Source organism: Myodes glareolus, chromosome 10 (assembly GCF_982192425.1).
Source record: "Myodes glareolus chromosome 10, mMyoGla1.1, whole genome shotgun sequence".
Taxonomy (NCBI): domain Eukaryota; kingdom Metazoa; phylum Chordata; class Mammalia; order Rodentia; family Cricetidae; genus Myodes; species Myodes glareolus.
In genome coordinates, this window is record NC_142035.1 from 65294821 (window position 1) to 65317033 (window position 22213).

Sequence of the window (22213 nt, forward strand, 5' to 3'; positions counted from 1 at the left end):
CACTTTCACTTTTTCTGAATTTAATAGATATGTGTTGTTTACACTACGTATTTAGGCATTTAGTAACATGCCTTATAATTTACCCAACATTTCTAGTTGTGTACAGACTTCCTCTCCTGGCCATATGCAAACTTTTGAAACCATGGTAACAACAGAAAGCATCAGGAAGGCACCTCGTTTGATAGAGTTCTTTGCCATCAATTACCAAATCCTCAATTTTCAGAGGAAAACTCCCTAAGGCTTGCAATAATATACTGGTAATGAGTTTTGGATTCAGAATCCTCACACTGCCTTCCAGGTCCTCAATAAAGGCACCACTAACTCCCAATGGTCGGATACTTGTAAGCCTCTAGGTTTAATCATGAGTACTATGTGGATGCAAAAAAACCTCTCACTCAGGACTAAATAATTTCTTACATATATGAAGAATGTGAGCATATGTAGGAAACTGGTGAGCTCGTTGGGCTATACTAGCCTATGGAAATGTAAGGTCCCCATGCACGGACATGTTTAACTCAAGCATCCTGTGCGCTGAGTGACTACAGCGTGTCATGGAGCCCATGCAGTTATGTGAGCATTGCCATGGCTTAGAGAATCCAGTTCACCTATATTTCTGCACCCCGACAGTCAATGAACAGAGCACATGGCAACCATGATTCTCCGGTATCATCACCTCACAAGGGCCTATGGATCCTGCTCACTATTCCCACTTACAAAGACTTTGTGCATTACAGTGATGTTTCTTACACGTGATTCACGACGTTCCCAAGCTGTGTGACTTGGCTTTCTGGGATGTGCTCTGGGCTCCATGAGAAGAACACACAGGTTGCTTGATCAAATTCTTACTCAATAAAAAAAAGTCAGGTAGAGTCCCACACTAATCTGGATTGTACTATAGAAACAGAATAAAACAGGACTAAGCTGTTTAAACGATTGGCCCAGCCGAGATCACCTAGTAGGCAATGACAGAGCTGGGCCCCAAGCTTAGGACTGACTGTCTGACACTAAAGCTAGAACACACAATAGCCATCCAATGCTGCCCCCTGTATTTAATGTCATCAGCTCATCTGGTACGAGAACGATCACCCAAGTGGCTATTTGGATTCCTATTCCTCAGAGGAAGATACTGGGTTGTGCCAGCATCAGTAGGAGGCTCATTTTCATTCACTCTGTCAGCAAGCAGGAGGGCTGGGCTCCAAGGCACAGCTGAGGTCTCTGCTTTGCTGGTGGCAGAGGCATCTCCTAGGACAGACACTGCAGTGGGAGTTAAGAACACGACCCTTCACGTGTAAACCTGCATCTCTGTGTCTGAATCACTTATGTGGGGTTCAGATCCTGACTACCAAAGCTCGGTGATGTTTAGGGTAGAAAGAAAGACAAAAACTCAGTTCCGTATGCGTTTGACACTCACATTTTCATACAAGGCTGCCAGGGTCTCTAGGTCAACCACAGAGTCATCCACGTTAAATATGGCTGTCGAAAAGAAAAGAGAGAAAGGAGTAAGGTTTTGACTTGATTCCCACACCAATGTTCACCCCAGGCCCAGCTTCCCCACAATAGCGGCCTGCACTTCCTACACAGGTTCTGCCTGGCAGCTTGTTTCTGTTCCCCTTCCTTTCATTCCACAGGGGTTCATTTGAAAGCAAACCCCAAATTGTCCCTATGGCCGGCCTGAGTGTTAGCCCTGCCTCATTTAATTCTTCGGGCTTTGAGTCCTCTCTGTCGTTTAATTTAGGCTCCACAGGAGAAGGGTTTGCGCTTTTAAACTAAATCAGTTTGGAGGTTGGAGGCACAATTTTAAATCTTTCTTCCCGGCTGGTAATTGAAGAGATTTAGCACTTGATGTAGAAGAACTGACTCCTGCCCATTACCAGGAAGGGAAAGAGAAGAAAAAAAGGACGATGTTAGCAAATTAAATGAATTCAGGCATGTGATTCCAGGCACCTTTCTGTGGCCGCCGCAAACATCTTGTTTGGATTAAAAAGACAAGAAAGAATAATCATTGCATCAATAGCAAATTAAGATCATAGAAACCTCCCATGAGCCAGTACCAAGGTCAGTTTTTATTCCCATGTTTTTTATTAGGATCCTGCCTTTGGTTCTGTATCTTGAATGAGTTATTTTGCCTTTAGTTAATGTGCTTATGATTTCATCTGTGGAGGTTCCTTCCCATACATGCTAGGATACACATGCAACAGACTTTTAAGAGCTCTAACGGAATTGGCTATCAAAGTGTTGGAAATTGGCAGGGCCCACATCTTTAAATAATTATTCAAAACTAATAAGCTGTGTTCCCTCAGTGCTACCTCTCCTCCCTGACTTTACATTGTGAAATTAACCAGCGTGCTAGTAAATTTTCTCTGTGGCAGGCTAATTAATTTTATTAAACCAACCAGTGATGCTTAGAATGCCTGAAAGTTCTGCTCTCTAAGTCATTCGTTCCTTCCATTACACCAGGCTTCCCTGGAGAATGCAGAGAATGAGGTGAAGGGCAGGTTGCTTCTGAACTTTTTTTCTTCTTCCTATCATTTAGACTCATATGAATGCATTCAAACATTTTAATAAAATTAGTTGCCTGAGACTAGGGCACATCCCTACCCAGAATACCAAGAAGAATACCAAGAAGAATACTTAAATGTGTTTTGCACCTACTTTCTCTAACATAGACACTCATCCATAAGTTATTTCTAGACTTGTGGATGGAGGGCGGGGGCGATTAGAAGATTGCTGACAAGATTCTACCAAGGTACCAGGAAAGTCAGTGTGAACCCTGCCATCAGAAAAAAAAAATGTGATTTGGGAAAAGAATGAAAGAACTTAGTGTCTCAGGACTGGTGTATTGTTTGTGGAGATAATAGAGATTCACTAATTGGTCAGATGGACGATCTAAATGGCTGATGTTTCAAACACAGGCAAATAGAAAAGGTGAAGAACAATGTCTCTTTATATGAACTCCAAGATGCTGCTTTAAATATTAGCTGACATGAATGAATAAGAAAAGGCACATATCTAAAGAGAGATTTTAAAGGAATGACTGCTTTAAAAAAAAAAATCATGCACCCCGAATACTATATCTGAGCTTGGAGCCTGAATCAAACAATCTCTGTCACCAAGAAAGAGAGACCTGGGGTTTTTCCACCCTGAGTAAGTGCTTGGTTTGAAAGAGTTAGTCAACTTCGACCCCAAATACATGGTTCAGTGGTTTGTATTTCTGTGTACCAGGCAGCGAAAAGAAAATATGAAGGCGGGATGGGGCCAGAAACAGGCGGGGTTCTGGAGACTTTTATTCACCCATTCATCCTCTTAGGCCCCGAGTAATTATCTTTTGATTGTGCACAAAACTCAGCTTTTCAAAAATTGTTTTCAAGGGCCATGGCTATCTAAGACAAAAGTACTGAGTCTCATGAAATTAATATCTTAGATTGAGGGATAGAAAATAATAAATGTACAATTGTGGGTGTCAATAAACTTTAAAGGGAGTAACCTGGGCTGGGGGAATAGGTTAGTTATAGCCTAGCATGCAGGATTCCTGGGTCTGGTTCTTAGCACCCAAACGAACAGGAGAAATAACAGACAAACATCTGTAAGAGGACATGACATGATCATGAAAGGTTTCCTGAGGGAGGTGACATGTAAGACTTAAAAAGGTCAATTTTGTGAATAACTTGGCAAAAAAATATTCCAGGGAGAGGCAACTGCAAAAGCGAGATTCTTCTGGAGTGGGACTGGATAGGTGAGATGACGCCCATGAACAGACCTAACATTCTCCACTCTATGGGCTAATGTGGTAGGTCCCTGGAACTTGAGGATAGCTATAAAACAGACCTGACATCCTTCACCCCTCACTGAAGAGACTGCGTGAGGCCATATGTGAGCTTGCCGCTGCATATAAAGTAGAAGCTCATGCGAGAACCTAAGAAAGGCCTAAGATGATCATGGCTTCAAATACGCATTGCTGTGTGTTTACAAGCTTGCTAATCCTCTCTCTCAGCCTCTAAGAAGCTGAAGACTAGGGACTACCAGGAATCCATACTCGAAGTATAGCTTCCAGAATTCTTTGGTGTTTCAGGTGGTTTTTTGCCAGGAAACCCTCTTGGATCTTCCTGTCAGAATCCAATTGAGGTGTAACTCAAAAAGTTTCATTAACATGACACGTATAGACTAGGCCATCTCAAAGTTATAAAGAATACCGTGTAAAGTATCTTAAAAAAAATTTAATACATCCAGACCTATCGATATACCCTAATGCTTATTTCTAAGTTCAATCCTTCCTGCAGGCCATCCTTCGTTATAGAACCAAAGTTAGTTAGTTTGCTAGCTGTTTAAGTCATGAATGGAATGAGTGATTAAGTAATGAGTTAATCAGCTAGTTAGTTTGTCTGCTAGTTAGCTATTGGCTTGTTTCTTTGCAATGCTGGAGACTGAACCTAGCGCCTAGAGCATGCTAAGCAAATGGCCTAACAAGGAGCAATAACCAACAGTTTCCTTTAACACATGCCTCAAGATTACTTGCTGTTTACAACACCTCAGTTGCCTCTCTTTCAAATTTTGGATAAAGCCCTAATTCCTTGTCTTGTTTTAAAACTCATTCTGTCCTCCGTGTACTATTGTAGTCTCATCTCTCACTCCTCCTCTTCCATGCATCACGGATGCAATTCCACATCTCTTATCATACCTTGGGTTCCCCCCTTTTCACACCCTACCTACCAAGGCCCAGTACTCAGAAATTCCCTGCCCTGGAAGGACACTCTTGAATTTCAGGGTAGAGGGCCCTTGGTCTGTCACAGGACTTTGCTATATTTTAAATGGAATAGAGACAGTGTGATGATAAAACGTGCGGCATTTTATCCCGGCTAGACTGGGAGAGCCCTGGAGTCAGGGATAGGTCCTTAGGCACCTGACCACTCTTCCTGGAATGAAAGGGGCACAAAACAGTGTGGTGCATGTCTGTGGGGGGGAGGGGGAGGACAAGCGGGAGAGATATGGAGGGGCGACAGGGCTCCCACAGACTGAACCTCGCTGATAGAGGCAAGTTTCTGGATGAGGAGAGTTTTGGGCCTTGAAAATACATAGAGACACTGAGGTGAAGATGGGCAAGACTTAGACAAATCAGAACGTTTGAATTCAGGTTGCTTTGCTCCTTCTTAATCATTCGTTTTCAAAAAAATCTAGTCTTGTTCAGTTGGGTTTCACAATCAGCATGATCAATCTCTCACTACAGGTAAGCTGTAGTCCTCAATACTGAAAGACAAAGTAATTTAATAAGTGGCTTTCCAGTCATTAAAGTATGAATAAGTCAGGTGCTGTTCCCATCATTCCACCTTTAGATAATTTTTTTAATGCCACCTTAGGGTAAAAATTTCCAATTCAAGTGAACTGGTCTATTGTTTCAGGCAGATTCCTGAACTCCATTTGTTCATCATCATTCATTAAGCCAAACTCTTGCCAGGCAAAGACAATTTCTAAACTTACAATAAATCCCAGGAAACACAAAATGAAAGGATATGGGACAGTGAAAGAAGGAGATGCAGACAGGGTTGCAGAACCTTCTAGAAATGGCAAGTACTTTGGTTTGCAAAGAATTAACTAAAGGGACTGAGGAGATGGGTCTGCACATAGTGGAGGATGAGACCTTGTAGAATTAGAGCCGTGTTAAAGGGCCTGCAATGCACAGGATGAGCACCAGGAGCTGCTGGGCAGTTCTGTGCTGAGGAATCTACTGGATGGGCCAGAGTTTGGAGAGCTTAGCACCTAATGCAGTGACTAAGGTGTGAAAAACCTAAAGGGCCCAGATAGAAAGGCCAGGGAAGTGGGGGAGGCACTCTCTGGAGTTACCCTTGATTCTGGAGACTCAGGGAACTGGGAGATGAAACCACATTGAGGCTTTAGAAGAACCCCCATGCTATCCTTGTAGAAGCAGACAGAACAGATCTTTCTCCCAGGGCCCATGGGTGGGTGGGTGGAGCAGAAGAAAGGGAATGCTAAAGAAAAATGAATATAAAGAATTTGGCACTATTGGCATGTTTCCAGTAAAGCCTCGTGTTAACTAGGTATAGAACTATAGGTTAACTATGATTAAAATAAAATCTAAAGACAGAGGAAGCGATCTCAAGAGATTATCTGGTTGATCCTGAGATCTTTCAGGAGATTAAATTATTTCTATTTTTCCTTCCTATTGTTCGCCCACGAAAAGAAGGCTTGGCCACAGGTCTAAAGCCTAAAGCCTCCAGGCCTCTGCAGAGAGCTGTCATACATAGACATAATTCAGTTTCCAATTCACCAAATGTAGGCTAGGTGCTGGCAGCGGTGGGGGTGGGGTGGGGTGGCAGGATCCGTATGTCAGAGAGTTCTTAAAATACAAATCAATAAACGACCCAATCACTCACGCAAGCATTTATATCCAACTTAGAAGCCATTACACGAACTTAGTTAATTAGTTAAGTGATGACCACAGTCTTTGATCAAAACATTTGGGGAATTCCCTAGGATCCGACTGCTTCTTCCTCCATTTTCTCCTAGAAAATATGTGTCCTTGACTGCCGATGTAGGTCAACAGTAAAGGGCTGGCCTAGATCACTTGGGAGTACCACAAAACAAGGACAACAAATAGCAAATACACGAATAAACAAACTCATCTCTCTTTCTCTCTGCCATTTGCCTGTCTCAAAAATAGGTGTTCAACTTTCCCCTTACAAACCGAACCAAAACTGACCGCCTGCACAAGTCTCTAGCCAGCAGCTGAGCTTCGGTACAGTAATCCCGAGTAACCGTAGCTCCGGTTCCATCTGCAAAGGGCTCATTATTCCAACACTCCTGCAGACGGTGTCAGAAAGGTGAAGTGTCAAATCCACAAAGGGGAGACCCCAGCAGCTCTGGGCTACTGCCATATCAATCATGGCTGGTGGCTTTTACTTTTATCTCCCTCCCTCCTCAGTTGTCCCCGCCTCACACTGTCAGTTCGGGTAGAATATTTCACCTACACCTCACAATATGTCAAAAGGAAGGAGACACACGCTGTGAAAAGCTGGTAATTTTATTGGGTTCCTTTCCCTTTAAAACTCCGTTCCTTGGTCAAGTCTGGTTTCTGGGCTTCTTTTTTTCGCAGGGAAATTGAGGCAAACATTTTTATGTGGTCCTCTGGTGCCTGCTCTGTGCTCCCAGGATTATATACACAAGGATCATTAGAGTAGTGTTTCGCCCATTAAGATATAATAACCGTCAGCAGGGACAAAAAGCAGGCCGGTATCACAAATTCAAACTAACAGGCACACATAAAAACTATGTGCCTGTTTGAGGCACATGCGCAGGTCAGGGTCTTAAAACAGGCAAATCCCTCGCTGGCTCTTCTGTTGGGGAAGGAGGAAGAAACCTACAAGTTCTCTCAGCCCTGCAGAGCTCTCTCTCTCTAGAGGGTACTGTGTCTAAATCAACAGTGTGCTTGCTGTTTGGAAGATGTGTTATTAGGAAAACACAGTAAAACAAGGACAGGGGCTTGTCACAAGAGTGCTTGTTCTTGCGTTTTCTTTTGGTGATGCTGGAGTTTGCCCATACTTTGAAGTACTCTGCTATTCAGATACATTTCTGGCTTGGGAGATGGTCATTTTGACTGAAGAATCACCTCCATGCAAAAGCTTTGGGAGAGAGATGACACATACCTTTCATATAGACTAGCCAAGGAAAGTCTGGTTATCCAAAGGACAGAGATGCCACAGACAAATAGGTTTGTAAAATAATTTTTATGCAGCCTACTTTATTTCTTTGTATAATCATTTGTATTACTTAAGTAGCTGACAAGATTACCTTGTACAGGGTGACCTGTAACAAGTACAAATGACTTAGATCTTTTATCAGCTGGAAAAGGAAAGACTGACAAAATAACTTGACTCTGTTAGTGAACATTGTTTTGTTGGCAGTGCTAACTGCTAAGTGACCGATATAAAACTTCATTGCTTTCCCCAAATTACTCAATTTCTTTTTTAGTGATCAAGAAAAGTCACTGATGAATAAAAGAGAAAAGAATGAGAAATTGATACAGATGAATTTGGATTTTGAAAACTCTGTATACCTCTCCCAAGAAATTGTGGAAAAAAAATACTTTCTCAGGCTCAACCAAAGAAAGGTGAAGTGTGATGAGATTCAAGGGAAGGCAATGACAGAATCTGAGTACTGAAGAGAGGAAAAGATCTTCTCACAGCCTTGTCTACCAACTACAGAAGCTACCACCGTAAGGGAGTGGGGAGTCCATATAGTAAGAGGAAGGGATGGGGCAGGCAGAGAGGAGTGTGGAGCCAGAGTGTAGAAGAACGATTCTGAGGTAAGAATCTGCTCCCACTGAAGAGGCTGGTGACAAGTCTCTTTTCTTCACAGTAGCAAAATTCCTCTGGACCCTTTCCTCAGGCTGCCTCGCCCCCACCCCCAGCCCAAGTCACCATGTTTCTCCTCCCCCTGGGCACCCAGCGAGCCTGTGCAGACACAGATCCACACAGAGCCTTGCTTGATGCTAATATCTAAATGAGGTGCTCCAGGGCGGCCATCAGAAAGGAGCTCAAAGAAAGTTCTGTCCACTGCATTAGAGGGTAGGGACAGTGGGCGGAGTTCCTAAGGATTAGCAGTCAATGATTACTTCAAGCTTCCTTTGTGTGAGCGTTGCTCAAAGTGTTTCACATCACACCGAAGAAGGCCATGCTGCCACCTGGGCTTTATGAGTGATAAAAGTGAGGTAGGACATCGTTCAGCTGGATTCCTCAAGTTCTATTCTGTACTCCTCGACTACCCTCCAGTGAAGTAGAAATTTACCAGTGCAAGACGACCTCTTTCACTCTTTATGGGTACAACCTTTACCATTGGAAAAGACATTTAAACAACAAACAGAGTGATCTAAAAACAGACCAAATGCCCCTAAGACAATGAGCCACCAACCAGCAGGCAGAAGGCTACAGAGAAACCTTGTGTTCTGAATGGCACTACATGCTTTTATGCAAATAAAGGTGTCTGATGGGAATCTCAGGCGGTGTATGTTATAAAAATCCATATATATACCATATTACAAACATCCATATTCACTAATATTTTACTATCTCCAGTGCTAACTTTGACAATCCAGTTTCTCTAACGCAATGACCTAATGTCAATCTTTTCATAACTGAAGCTATTCTGAAGAATCTGTGTTCCAGCTGCGTTCCCTTCCAAAGAATGTCTGGGAGGGAGGAAGGGAGAATTTGAAAATGCTTTATCTGAAATAAAATATATAGAAATAACTGGAATTTTTCTATTTCATGTCAAAATTTTCTAAAAGGGAAGCAAAAACACATTGAAAAATAAACATGAAGTTACCTCTAGAAACAGAAAAAATAAGTAATATCAAGGGAATGTAATTTCCAGTCTTTACCGCACTTCTGAATGCCTGGCAGAGTATAACAGTAGTTGACGAAGACTTTAATTTAGGCTCTGATGGAATGAGAGGCAAGTGTGAAAGACACAGTAAATATGGGCTGTCTTGGGAAAGTGGAAATGGTCACCAAAGGGACTTTTGTTCTTCTTTTTAGCTCATCTATCCTAAAACCTCAAAATCATCCAGTCTTATAACACAAAAGTCTCAACTTTCCCCGAAGCTCAAGCATGCACCATACCCCAAGATACCATCCTGTAGCTACAATGAGAATTGTCCATGGTTCAAACCTCAAAGGAGGGCACGGAGTGTAGAATTCACAAAACTTCCCTGCCTGTGTCCCCTCTTTTCTCTGGAGGGCGATGGAATGAGAAACAGTTTGGGTTAAGCTGCTTCTGGCCCTCCATTCGTTCTGCTCTTTTAAGCCAAATTACATTCCTGGCAGATTGGACGGTCTCGGCAGATGGCCTGAAGGAAAAGTATAAAGAGGGACTGGCCTCCACTTTCTGACTCCAGCCTGCTATTGAAGGGATGGATAATGGCTTAGGAGGCAGGCGAGGGCAGCCCCACTGCTGAGGTGTGTCAGACTTTGTGGGAGGAAAGACAAGGTAGGGAAGGGAAGTAGTAGAAAGAACTTTTCCGAATTTTCTAAATTGGCCCCTATAGGTGCTTAATGAATTGATTGACACCGACCTTGTCATGGGCTTGGTATGCCATCATGACCACAAGTCACTTATGGTGGGTAAGCTCCTGCAGTACGTGATGGCTGCACTATTTTTGCTTTCAGTATGTCACGATTTGGGTTGGGGGAGAACAAAGAGAACAATTTAAATGAAGTTCATTTAAATTCTAATGTCTATTTTTAATTAAACTTCACAATGTAAACAAGTTGGCTTTGAGGTTCCTGCAGAGAAGCCCTACACTGACGGTAAGAGGATGGCGAAGACTTTGTCTTTATTGTCCACGGAACCAAGTAAAAAGGGCAGTCAAAGCACGGTTGCCAAGGAACTGTATCCCATAAACCTTACAGAAGTTTCCACCTTTCCATCATAACTGTATCCAAATGAGAATCTGAAGCCATCAAAATTAGCAAACCATTTAAAATCTTGAGATCGTCTAGGCTTCAGAATGTGGGTGTCATGCATTGTGTTGCACACATATTAGAAGGCACGCTTTGTCAACTGTGCTCTAAAACACCAGATGGGGAAAATTCTCGGCAAGGATGATTTGGAAAATGAAAACCTCTAGAGTAGGGATTCTTACGCTATGGTGAGATTTTTCTCAGGGAAGTCTTCAATGACCTGTGTGGTGTATGTATTCCCAATGCCTGATCAGATTCATTTTTGAAAATTCCCCTTAGTACTGACGTGGATTTCTGTAATTTATTAGAGCAAACCAACAAGGTCTGGTAGGTGGGTACTGTGGATGTAGGTTCCAGGCTGGGAGCCTCCCTTAAGTGGCCTTCCATTCTCACGCTGAGACTGACACAGAGAGGTTACGACGCAATGCAGCTGAACCCTCTGACCAGATCAGTAGGAACGTGAATGAAAAATGTTTTATTTTAGTGTTAGATTAAATATTATAAATATAAGTTCTCAGTGTGCGGGAAATTCCAAATGAGTGCCAGGAGGCTTCTGGCACCTCGTCTATGGCAAGGCATATGGAGGTTTGTGTCGAGAATGGTCAACAGCAATTTTCCATCTCCCCTGGGACGAGAAGAAGAGGAAATTACTAACATGGAATGAAAACACTAATTTGCAATCATGTCGGCAGTCACTGTGTCCAACATGCCAAATGCTTCTAAATATAAGTCATCCCGTCCTGTGATGGAAAGCCAGGGGTAAGGAAATCAGTGATTCAGTATATCTTGGGTGAAACACAGGCTTTCTGGAACTTCTTTTGAAACCATTTCTCTTGCAATCACTCCCGTAACGACTCTGGTCGAGACTTCAGCAAGGATGCTACTTTAGTAGAGAAAAGCCCAGACTTACCCTTCAAAGGGTGTTGTGTCTATAGCCTAGCCCTCCTCCTTTACCCGCAAGGATAACGTTTTCATGGTCCTCCAGATGCTAGCTTGAACAGCCTCAGTGAAAAGATGCTAAAATCCTCTAACACAGAATCATTTTCTTTTTGAAGTTGCCTTTGCTGCTAGACCTCTGGTTTGCCTCTCATGTTTTTCCTTCATTGCCTAAGGTGTATCCCAGATTCTGTTTCCATTATTCCTGTAGCTGTAATTACTAGCTATAATGACTCTCTCTAAACATCCCATGTCCATGTTTTTCCTCTTTTACATCAATGTGTGTGTCAGCCTTGGTTCTGAGCTTCATTGTTTATCCTCTAAGATCACACAGGCTCTAATAGATTTATCCACCTGACATGCATCATTTACCCTGAGGTCACACAGGCTTTAATCTGACCTTTGTCATTTATCCTCTGAGGTCACACAGTCTCTGATAGATTTACCTAACTAAACTAGATGCTTTTCTTTCAATCCTGACCAGATACAAAGAAGGAAGGATTAATTTGGGTCACAGTTTCAGAGGGTTCATCCATGGATGCTGTTTGGCCCCATCGACTTGGGCAGAAGATTATCATAGCACACATTTGACAAAACTGTACTTCAGTTCCTAATAGACAGGAAGCAGAAAGAAGAGAGAGGCCAGAAGAAGAAAAAAAAAATCCCTCAACGACATGACAAGTCAGAGTTCTTATGAGCTGGTTGTCTCTGCAGATGCTATCATGGACTTGTTCAGAAGTATGCCTCATACCTTAGGTGTCTCTTAATCCAATCAGGATGGCAACCACAGTTAACAATCAAGATAACTATTTTCATTTATCCATTCGACAAGCCCTTAATGATCACCATGTGGATGCCAGGCACAAGGAGGAAGTCTCTGGGGATTGCATCTATGGACACTCTCCTTCTTGGAGTTTACATCCTTAGAGTATATGCAAAGGACAGAAAAACAGATGTGCAAATCAAACAATATATTGAGCTCTGGGTAAAGCTAAAAGTAACACATGGTGAGAAAGTAGAAGAACAAATCTGAGAGCAGACAACAAGGATGGACAAGGTTGTACCTTTGATACTTGGCATTGCAGATAGGAAGATGGGTAGGTAAAAGATAGATAGATAGATAGATAGATAGATAGATAGATAGATAGATAGATAGATAGATAGATAGTCAGACAGACAGAAAGACAGACAGAGTTATAATCTCGGGGGAGGTTGAAAAGCTGTCATTAGAAAATAGGAACCCTGAAGTGCTTCTGGAGGCTGACAGGTCCCTCTGCTGGCAAGCTGAAGAGTACATTTCCCAGGAATTAGGTGCTACATTTTCAGAGTTTGTCTATGTTTATTTCTTTGCGCTTCTATCATCATCTATCTGCCCCTTACTCAAAATATGTTTATTGTGTTTCTATGCACGTGCTGGAGTACAGATCACATCTTACGTGGGAAAATGGCATGAATTTACATAACATCGAGTGGAGACAAGGATATGGACGGAACAATGAGCAAGCACGGCCACTGTTTTACGTACAACAGACTTTATTCAGTTCCTCTTGCGTATGTCCTGGTGAGTATGACAGATTGCCACATGGATAAGGGTAATTACGAGTCATGTGATACTGCAGTTAACCAACTCAGAATCATAAACCTTTTCACGGCATTACGGCCCCCCTGGACTGACTATTCATTGTGAGGTGACCAAGATCGTAGCTAGCTTGGACCTTTCCAACACTGCAGTCAAGAAGATGCTTAAGTGCAATAAATGTGAACTTTTAGGTACTGGGTTTCAGGTTATATACACTATTTCTTGAGACTTTGAAAAGGACAAGTTAACATCTTTTTTCTTGGCACCCTGACAAAGATGATCCTATGTCTAGGAGGTGAAAGTATATGCTCTTAACTGACCGTGTGGGCAGTGAGGGTTTGCCTAGCTGTCAGTTTGGTGCCTCCCATCAGATCTTGCTCTAGTCCCCTCACATGAACATCAATGTCTCCAGCTGCATCAGCCTGAGGTGTCTGTTCAACAGGACAACAGCACAGGACCAAGCATATTCTGTTCACAATCAGACTTGGATTCAGAATGACATCTCATTCAGAAACCAGTGTCAGTCAAGGACTCTAAAGGAATAATTTAATATCATAGTTTCTGGTTATGTTGCTGTATTCATCTGGTATATATTATTACATGAAGAAATGGCATGGAGATTAGTTTTTTGGAACTTAGGAGCCAACTGTGTAGAGCATAACTGTCTTAGTTAGGGTTTCCATTGCTGTGAAGAGACACCATGACCACAGCAACTCTTACAAGGAAAAATTTAATTTAGGAGGCTCGCTTACAGTTTCAGAGGTTCAGTCCATTATCATCATGATGGGGAACATGGTGGCATGCAGGCAAACATAGTGCCAGAGTAGGAACTGAGAGTCTTACATTTTGTAGGCAACAGGAAGTTGACTAAGACCCTGGGTAGTAAACTGAGCATAGGCAACCTCAAGGCCCACCCCCACAGCGACACACTTCCTCCAACAAGGCCATACCCACTCCAACAAAGCCTCCTAATAGTGCCACTCACTATGAGATTATGAGGGCCAGTGACATCCAAACTACCACAGTAACATAGGAGTTTGCGGCAGAGAAAAGTCTATAATCATACACATAAGACATATAATTCTGTGATGCTATGGTTAGGGTTTTAAATGATGAAATGAGAGATCATGTTTGCTTCACATACACATGTTCTTGACCAGAGTAGAGAAGGTTCAGAGAAACTAAAATCTTGCTCACATCACAATGATTACTCAGTCCAATGGGACTGTAATGCCATGGAAAAGTGTATGGTCCTGAGTTGGTAATTGCTACATCACATGACTCAAATGCCCCTTATCTATATGACAATCTGCCATACTCAGTGATACATACGTAAAAGGAACTGAACAATGTTTCAGGTGATGTTGAAAGCTGGAAAATTCATATCCACATTGTTAGATAAAATCTCATCTTCCAGGGATTTACCAAGGGTGTGAGAGGCACAAGTTAAGAGCAAAACTCTTGAACCACAGTTGGTGAACTTTCTCATTCCAAAAATTATACCCTATATGGTAGTTTCTCATCAAAAGACTATCAAAGCCTGATCTAAAGTTTCTTTCTAGAAGGTTTGAAAGCTGATGAAAACTTTTAATCTCAATAGTAAGCCTTACAAACACTAGAAGGTGCTTGAAACTGTTCCAAACTGCCATCAGCTATAATATTGTTCAAGTTTAATATTCACCCTTACATGTTTGGTTCTTTCATTAAGTCAAAAATATTTGTTTAGGTCAGCCTATTTCAATACTCTGTGACTGTCATTTACTTAAAATATTTTATTATCTTTAATAAACTCAATTGTTGTGTAATGTAGAAAAATTTCAGTCTTCTACCAAATCCATTTTGAAAGGAAAAGTAGTGTAAGAAAAGGTCTTCTGTGTCTTTAGGAACCTTCTCAGTAGAGACAAATGACTTTGAGCAACAGTGGCTAAAACCTCAAGGGAAGGGTCAGAGTGCTTGTGCCATTAAACCTATGCTCAATTATACCAAAACCCCCTCATGTTATAAGTGGCACATCTAAGTAAAGGCTTGGATGAATAAAGGGAATATTGTTTTAATGTAAGATACAAGAGGCATGATGCTTTTTAGTCTACTTTTATTACAGAAAATGTATACAAATAAAACTTATTAGTTTTAAAATTATAATAAAAGAGGGCTATAGAGATGACTCAGTGGTTAAGAGCACTTGTTGCTTTTGCAGAGAACCTGGACTCAGTTCCCAGAACCCACATGATGATTAACAATAGCTATGACTCCATTCCTGTAAGACCCAATGCCTTCTTGATTCACAAGGCATTGCATGTGTATGGTGCACAGGCACACAGGCATATAGAACATCCATACACACAAAATAAAAGCAAACAAATCTTTTAAAGCATACACTAAGAATCATTTTATTTAGTAAATCGTCTTTCTAGACTTCAGGTTCTGGAGATTATTTTTATTCATATGCCTGAGGAACTAATATCGAAGACAAAATTTTTAATATAGAAATCAAGGTGGGATTTTTCTCCCTTCTCTCAATTAGTTTTTTGCAGCCAGTCTATGCATCAGTCTCTTATTTAAAAATGCACCAAAGATAACAAAGTAAAATGCTGTCATTTGAAGAAAGAAGTATGTGTGTGTGGGGGGGCAATGGCAAAATCAAGTCGTTGTTATATGCTTTTCTATATAGGCATATTCAGTCTAAAGAATAAGAAATGATTGAATCCATACATCAATATCTTGTATATTAATGAAGGAATAAACCCAGACAAAAGTCCTCAGTGCCTACTAACCTCATGATCCACTCAATACTAACTTTGAAGAAATCATGTATATATAACATACAGCATGTACAGCATCTATGAGGAATTCCTCATTTACCTACGGTAAATCTAGACCAAACCAACACTGCACAGGACACACAGAGGACAGATGAATGTGAGAGATAAAACATGTTAAGGTGATTGGCAAACGTGGCAAAATATCAAAGTGGGAAGCTGTAAGACAAGTGAGCGGATAAATTGCCAAGGTAACACTCAAAATGAAAACAGGGAGCAGCATTGTTTGTCATAGCCAGAACCTGGAAACAGCCTACATGCCCCTCGACCAAAGAATGGATAAGGAAAATGTGGTACATTTACACAATGGAGTACTACACAGCAGAAAAAAATAATGGCATCTTGAATTTTGCAGGCAAATGGATGGAGCTAGAAAACATTTTTTTGAGTGCGGTAGCCCAGACACAGAAAGACAATTATCACATGTACTCACTCATAAGTGATTTTTAAACATAAAGCAAAGAAAACCAGCCTACAAATCACAATCCCAGAGAACCTAGACAACAATGAGGACCCTAAGAGAGACATACATGGATCTAATCTACATGGGAAGTAGAAAAACACAAGATCTCCTGAGTAAATTGGGAGCATGGGGACCTTGGGGGAGGGCTGAAAGGGGGAGGGGAGAGGCAGCGAGGGGAGTAGAGAAAAATGTAGAGCTCAATAAAAAAAATAATAATAAATAAAGATACTGAAAAATTTGTTAATCAATTTCAAGACAAGATAACGGTGCTACAGTTGTATTTTGGGAAAATCCCTTCACTTTTTATTGGTGGTACTAATGGTTTTGCAAGATAAATTACAAAATGCCTGAGACATCTTATTTTCATAACGGTCTAGCTAGTAGAGGGACTGTCTATATCAAATGAAAGTAACAATGAATTTTAACTGGATGTCGGTTACCAGACATTCTAACTTTTAGGTGTTTGGGGAATTTTCACAACAGAATATTCAGAAAGATTTCAGAGGAGGACTGTTAGAGAGTAGAAAGTGGACTATCTGGAAATGCAGGATGATGTTGTAGGCAGGGGAGAAATAAGACATACCTCATATACTCATACAAAAATGTCAAGATGAAGCTGCATTCGGATATAATTAACATGCATGGAAAGCTACAGAGAACTTGAAGGCTAGAGGGAAATGACTGGAAGGACTTACCTTGCTGGATGTCTTTCATTTCTAAATGTAAACTAGATATCAAGATTCCCACAGTTTGAGATCGTTTTCCATCCAATAACTTGATGATCTATAATTTTAAGTAAAAAGAGAAAAATACAAGCTCAAATGATCATGCAATCCTTCAGAAAAAAAAACACCAAGACTTTATGACTTTTGGATATATTGATACACTAAGGGAACATATTGACATTATCACAGGCACTTGACTTAATGCTTAAATTCAAAGTCGCATATCTACATTACAATTAAAAAATAAAGGAAAATGCCTTGCAGAATTCAACTGGTCTAACACAAACACCAAACATATTTAGGTTATTTTACTCTGATTTTTTTTTTAACGTTTTAAAATAATTTGCTTGACCATATAGACCAGATTGGTCTAGGACTTAAAACCTTTTGCCTCAGCCTCCTGAGAAAAAAGGTTAAAAGGAATGTGCCACCACTCCTGGCTACTTTGACCTCTTCAAACATAAGGGGCCTAGAGAACAAGACATGGATTCTGGCTGCTGATAGGTAAAAGCAAGCTAACCCCGCTAACCCACCATCACTTCATTATTCAGGCAGTCACAGGGGTGGGAAGGATGTTATCACAGAAAGCCTTTCTTGGTCAGAGTGCTACCTGTCACTGAGCTCACAGGTTGTGTTTCTTCTGAAGTTGGTTTTGCTCCCCAAACAGGGAAGGAGACAAGTTAGAGTATTTTTAGGCTTTGCCCATACATATGTACTAAATTCTCTTTATGCTTCTAACGAGACCCTCATCCGCATCTCTAAGTTTTTGCTTATCCACTCTTTCATTGTGGAATGAATAAGATCCCCCTTCAAGAATAGACAAAAATGGAAAGAAGACAATGAATACACCATTATATGACTCAGATCCTCTTTGTTGAACATTATTTTCTCTCAGTTTTGAAAGCTTCATTCTATTTGAGTTTGGATTATTACCATGGAAAGCCCACAGCAGGAAACACACTATATTAAAAACCCTCAAGTATATACAACAGCATAACTCATACCGCTAACTACATGTTTATCGTTCTATATCCTATCTCTGAAACTTTCTCAGCTTGAATGATGGAAAATTTATCTGAATTACAACCTCCCAATACTTCCATCCCCCATATAAAAAATCACATTCTTCTCCATTGAGGGTGTATTAATTACTTAACTAAATACGGTGGTTTGAATACGAATGGCCCCCATAGACTCAAACATTTGAATTCTTGATAGAGAGTAGTTCTACTTGAGAGAGACTAGGAGGTATGGCCTTGTTGGAGGAAGTTGGGGTTTCAAATGCTCAAGCCCAGAGTTTTGCTCACTTCCTGCTGCCTGCCTACCCAGATGTAGAACTCTCAGCTATCTCTTCACCACCTTGTCTACCTGGGAGCTGCCATTCTTCCTGACATGAAGCTAATGGACTGACCTTCTGAAACTGTAAGCCAGCCCCAACTTAATGCTTTACTTTATAACAGTTGCTGTGGCCACGGTGTCTCTTCACAGCAATAGAACAATGATAAAGACATTAACTAATTAGTTTGCTAATTGGCTGATGATTTTTCTTGCCTAAAACTTGCAAAACTGGGCACCAATGACTTGTTCTTGACTTCAGTGACAAAGGTTTCAGTTGCTCACCGTTGGTTAGAATGTATCTTCAAGTTTTAAAAACATAACCTTTATTATGCCCCAGCAATCTCCTTTTGTTATTAATTCAGTAAGCTTTTTCTTTAATCATGAAATGTGTTGTGCTAGATAGGTTTTTTTTGTCAACTTAACACTTTTAAATTCAGTTTAGAAAGAAGAACCTCAGTTCAGAAAATGCCTCCATCAGATTGACCTGTAGTCAAGACCACAGGAAATTTTCTTGATTATTGATTGATGAGGAAGGGCCTAGCCCAGTGCTAACCTTGAACAGGTTGTCCTAAGTTGTACAAGAAAGCAATCTTAGCAAGCCATGAGGAGAAAGCTAGTAAGCAGCATTCCTCTGTGTTCCCTGCTTCAGTTCCTCCCTCCGGGTTTGGTGATATACTGGTAGCTTTTGGTCATGATGTTTTATCACAGCAACAAAACCCTAACACTGATGTCAAACTTTGTCAAGTGCTCTATGTCTTTTCAGGCGAACATGTGATTTTAATCCTTTGTTTTGTTAATGTATCTGAATCACACACCAATCTGCAGGTATAAACACAAACACTTGTGGAGGGAGGGAGAAAGAGAGAGAGAGAGAGAGAGAGAGAGAGAGAGAGAGAGAGAGAGCACTAGCCATTTGAGCATCATAGTGGTAAGCCCTGTGCCACTATAACATATGATCTGTCTAATGCTATCTTGAATTTAGCTTGCTAGTATCTTGTTGGTGGTATTCATCTATATTAACCAGGGTCAATGCTGCTTCTCATTTCTTGCAGTGTCTTTGGTATCAGAGAAATCCTCACTTCATAAAAATAAATCTATTTTCAACAGTTCCAATTTCAGATATCTGATGAGTTTGAGAAACAATGTCCTGGACTTTTTCAAGTGTTTGGGAGCCTTAGACTGTCTACTGTTTTCCCTTCTTAGAGATGCTAGAGTTCTGGCTCAATTCTCAATGGTAGCTGGTAAGATTTTCTGTTTCCTAATGATACTGCTTAGGTGGGTTACAAGTTTGTTGGAATTGGTCCATATCATCAAGGTTACTCAAATTTTTGGCATATCAAATATGTACATATATATGTGTATATATATATATTCACATTGGTTTCTTATATTTGTTCTTTCTATGGTATCAGTTATAAAGTCTGTCACATATTTGGAGCTGCTTTCTTTCTCTTTTCATTTAAAGAGGTATCAGCTTTGTTTATCATGAAAAAAGCAGTTTCATTTTTTTGGCATGTTTCCAATACTTCTGTTATGTACTCATGTTCAAATGCTTATTGCTTCACTCTTCTGTGGACTCTCATCTTGGTTTGTTCAAGTTACACAATGTATGGAGTGATATTGTTAAGATATTTTTTAATGTACTCGTTCATCCCTATAAACCTTTCATTATTACTATTTTTGGTATCATGTAAGGTTCAATATGCTGTGGTTTGTTTTTGCTCATCTCAAACAATCTTTCTATTTTCCTTTGAGTTTCTCTTTAACTCACTAGTTGCTCGGAAGTGTGTTGTTTAACTCCAACTTATTTCTGATTTTTCTAGTTTTCCTTCTTCTATTACTGCCAGTTTCATTCCATTGCTGTCACAAACACTACTTGGTATGGTTTCAACATCTCAAATTTGTTGAGACTTATTTTGTGACATAAAATTCTCTCAACCCTGGACAATGTTCCAATTGAAAAGAATGTGTGCTCCATTCCTGTCAGTAGAATGCATTGTAGAGTCAACCCTGGGCATTCATAGGGAACTGACCCCAGGGCCATCACAAATACTCAAACCTACCAATGCTCAGCCTTTTACTGTATTCTTAACAATTACTTATACTGCCAATGTAATGTAAATTGCACATAGATCTTTGTTATACAGTATTGCTCTGGGTATAATGACAAGAAATACATCTGCTTATGTTCAACACAACTATCAATCCAACTAGGTGAACAAAAGGCAAACAAAACAGTGCTCTACCATTTCAGGAGAGATTAAGAATCTAAAGAGGCTACAGTAGACCATTCCAACCTGTCACCCCGTGCACAGGGGCCCAGCACAGTATTTGTCATTCAAGCTTCACTTTCTTGTTCTTCTGGGGTTAAAGTTCAGTTTATTTCATATGGTTAGTGCTGATGCTGGGTGTGTGTATAGTTATAAGCATGATAGTTTTTGGTGGGTTGGCTATTTTATCACTACATACTATCTGTCTTTTGTAACAGTTTTAATGGCGAATCAATCCCACACCAGTTATGCTTTAAGGGGTTATTTATTTTTGGGGGTAAAACTTACACCATAAACCGTCAGGAAGGGAGCCTAGTCGCTGGAGCAGGAGCCGGGAGCAGGAGCCGGGAGCAGGAGCCAGGACCAAGCTCCGGAACCAAGAGGCCTGAGCCGAGATCTGTGGCTCTTTTTAAAAGAGAAATATACCACGCCCCAGTGGGCTGGTATTTCAGCGGCTATTGGCTGACAGAGAGGAAGGCCCTCCTACAGCACCGTGGGCTCGTACTTCAGCGACTATTGGCTGAAGTAGCGGAAGATACTCCTGCAGCACAGTGTTTTGACTTAACGTCTATTTCTAGTGTCATATTTTATATGATCATTTGGCTTCTGTTTTTTCCTTAGCTAGGATTTTTCTATACTTTTTCATTTCCATGCCCTAAGTGTGTTCCTAAGTCTGAAGTGGATCTCTTGCGGAAAGCATACTGCTCAGCTTTTTATCTTGTTGACTCTGTCAGCAATTCTGTCTTCTGATTAAGAAAATCCATTTATTTCCATTTAAAGTCCTTGTTGATAGAGACTTACTGGGCCGATTTGTTAACCTCTTTGTTTTTGTAACTTGTTCCCCTTTTCTTTTCAGACTACTCTTTGGTCTTGTTCACTTCTTACAGTGATATACTTTGGTTCCCTTCTTATTTTCTATGAAGGGCCTTTTGTTCAAACCCTGTATGGTTAGCTCAGCATTTACTTTAAATGCCTTATGTTTGTAACAGTCTGCTCTAAATTAATCACTCACATACAAGACTTCTACTCTTTTACTTCTTCACCTCTTTGTACTTTGTCGCTGGTATCACGAGGTACAAACTTCTGATTGTGCAGTCAAGAATGCATTGTGGTTAAGCTTTTTATACCATTCTCTAAAGTCCCATGGAATGGGTAAAAATGATTTACGCACAGCCACTAAAGTGTATTATATTTGTTTGGATATTTTTCTCATCAGCAAGCTTTGAATGCACATGCTTGTGTGTGTGTGTGTGTGTGTGTGTGTGTGTGTGTGTGTGTGTGTTTCAGCCTACAGAACAAGCATCTTCCTCATTATGTATCGAGCTCATCACTAAGTCAGTGGCGAGCGGCTTCTGCGGCCGATGCTCATCGTTGTCTACTTCCCTTCACACCTGAGGGAGAGTTTCCCTGCACACATTCCTACTGGCTAGGAGCTTTTCTTCCAGTGTGTGAAATACTGCATCTTTTAGGCCAAGAAGTCAGGGCTGGAAACTTCATTGGCAGCTATGGCGGTGCACCTTTCCATGGAGCAAGTAGTTTTTGTCGTGTGTTCAAAACTATTTCTCTGCCTTTACCTTCTGAAAATTTGAGTACAGTCTATCTTGCTCTGTCTTA

At 40.8% G+C, this 22213-nt stretch overlaps 1 protein-coding gene across 3 annotated transcripts in view; it reads right to left on the reverse strand.

The window, feature by feature from the left end:
* Window positions 1–22213, reverse strand: part of Fmn1 (formin 1) — a 366255-nt gene that overhangs the window by 129070 nt on the left and 214972 nt on the right. For all 3 annotated transcript variants that reach the window (XM_085696503.2, XM_085696502.2, XM_048459738.3), the window contains 2 exons: window positions 16962–17049; window positions 1412–1473 (listed from right to left, as the gene is read on the reverse strand). In XM_085696503.2, coding sequence (XP_085552629.2) covers window positions 1412–1473; window positions 16962–17049 — 150 coding nt within the window. The remainder of the gene's footprint in view (window positions 1–1411; window positions 1474–16961; window positions 17050–22213) is intronic.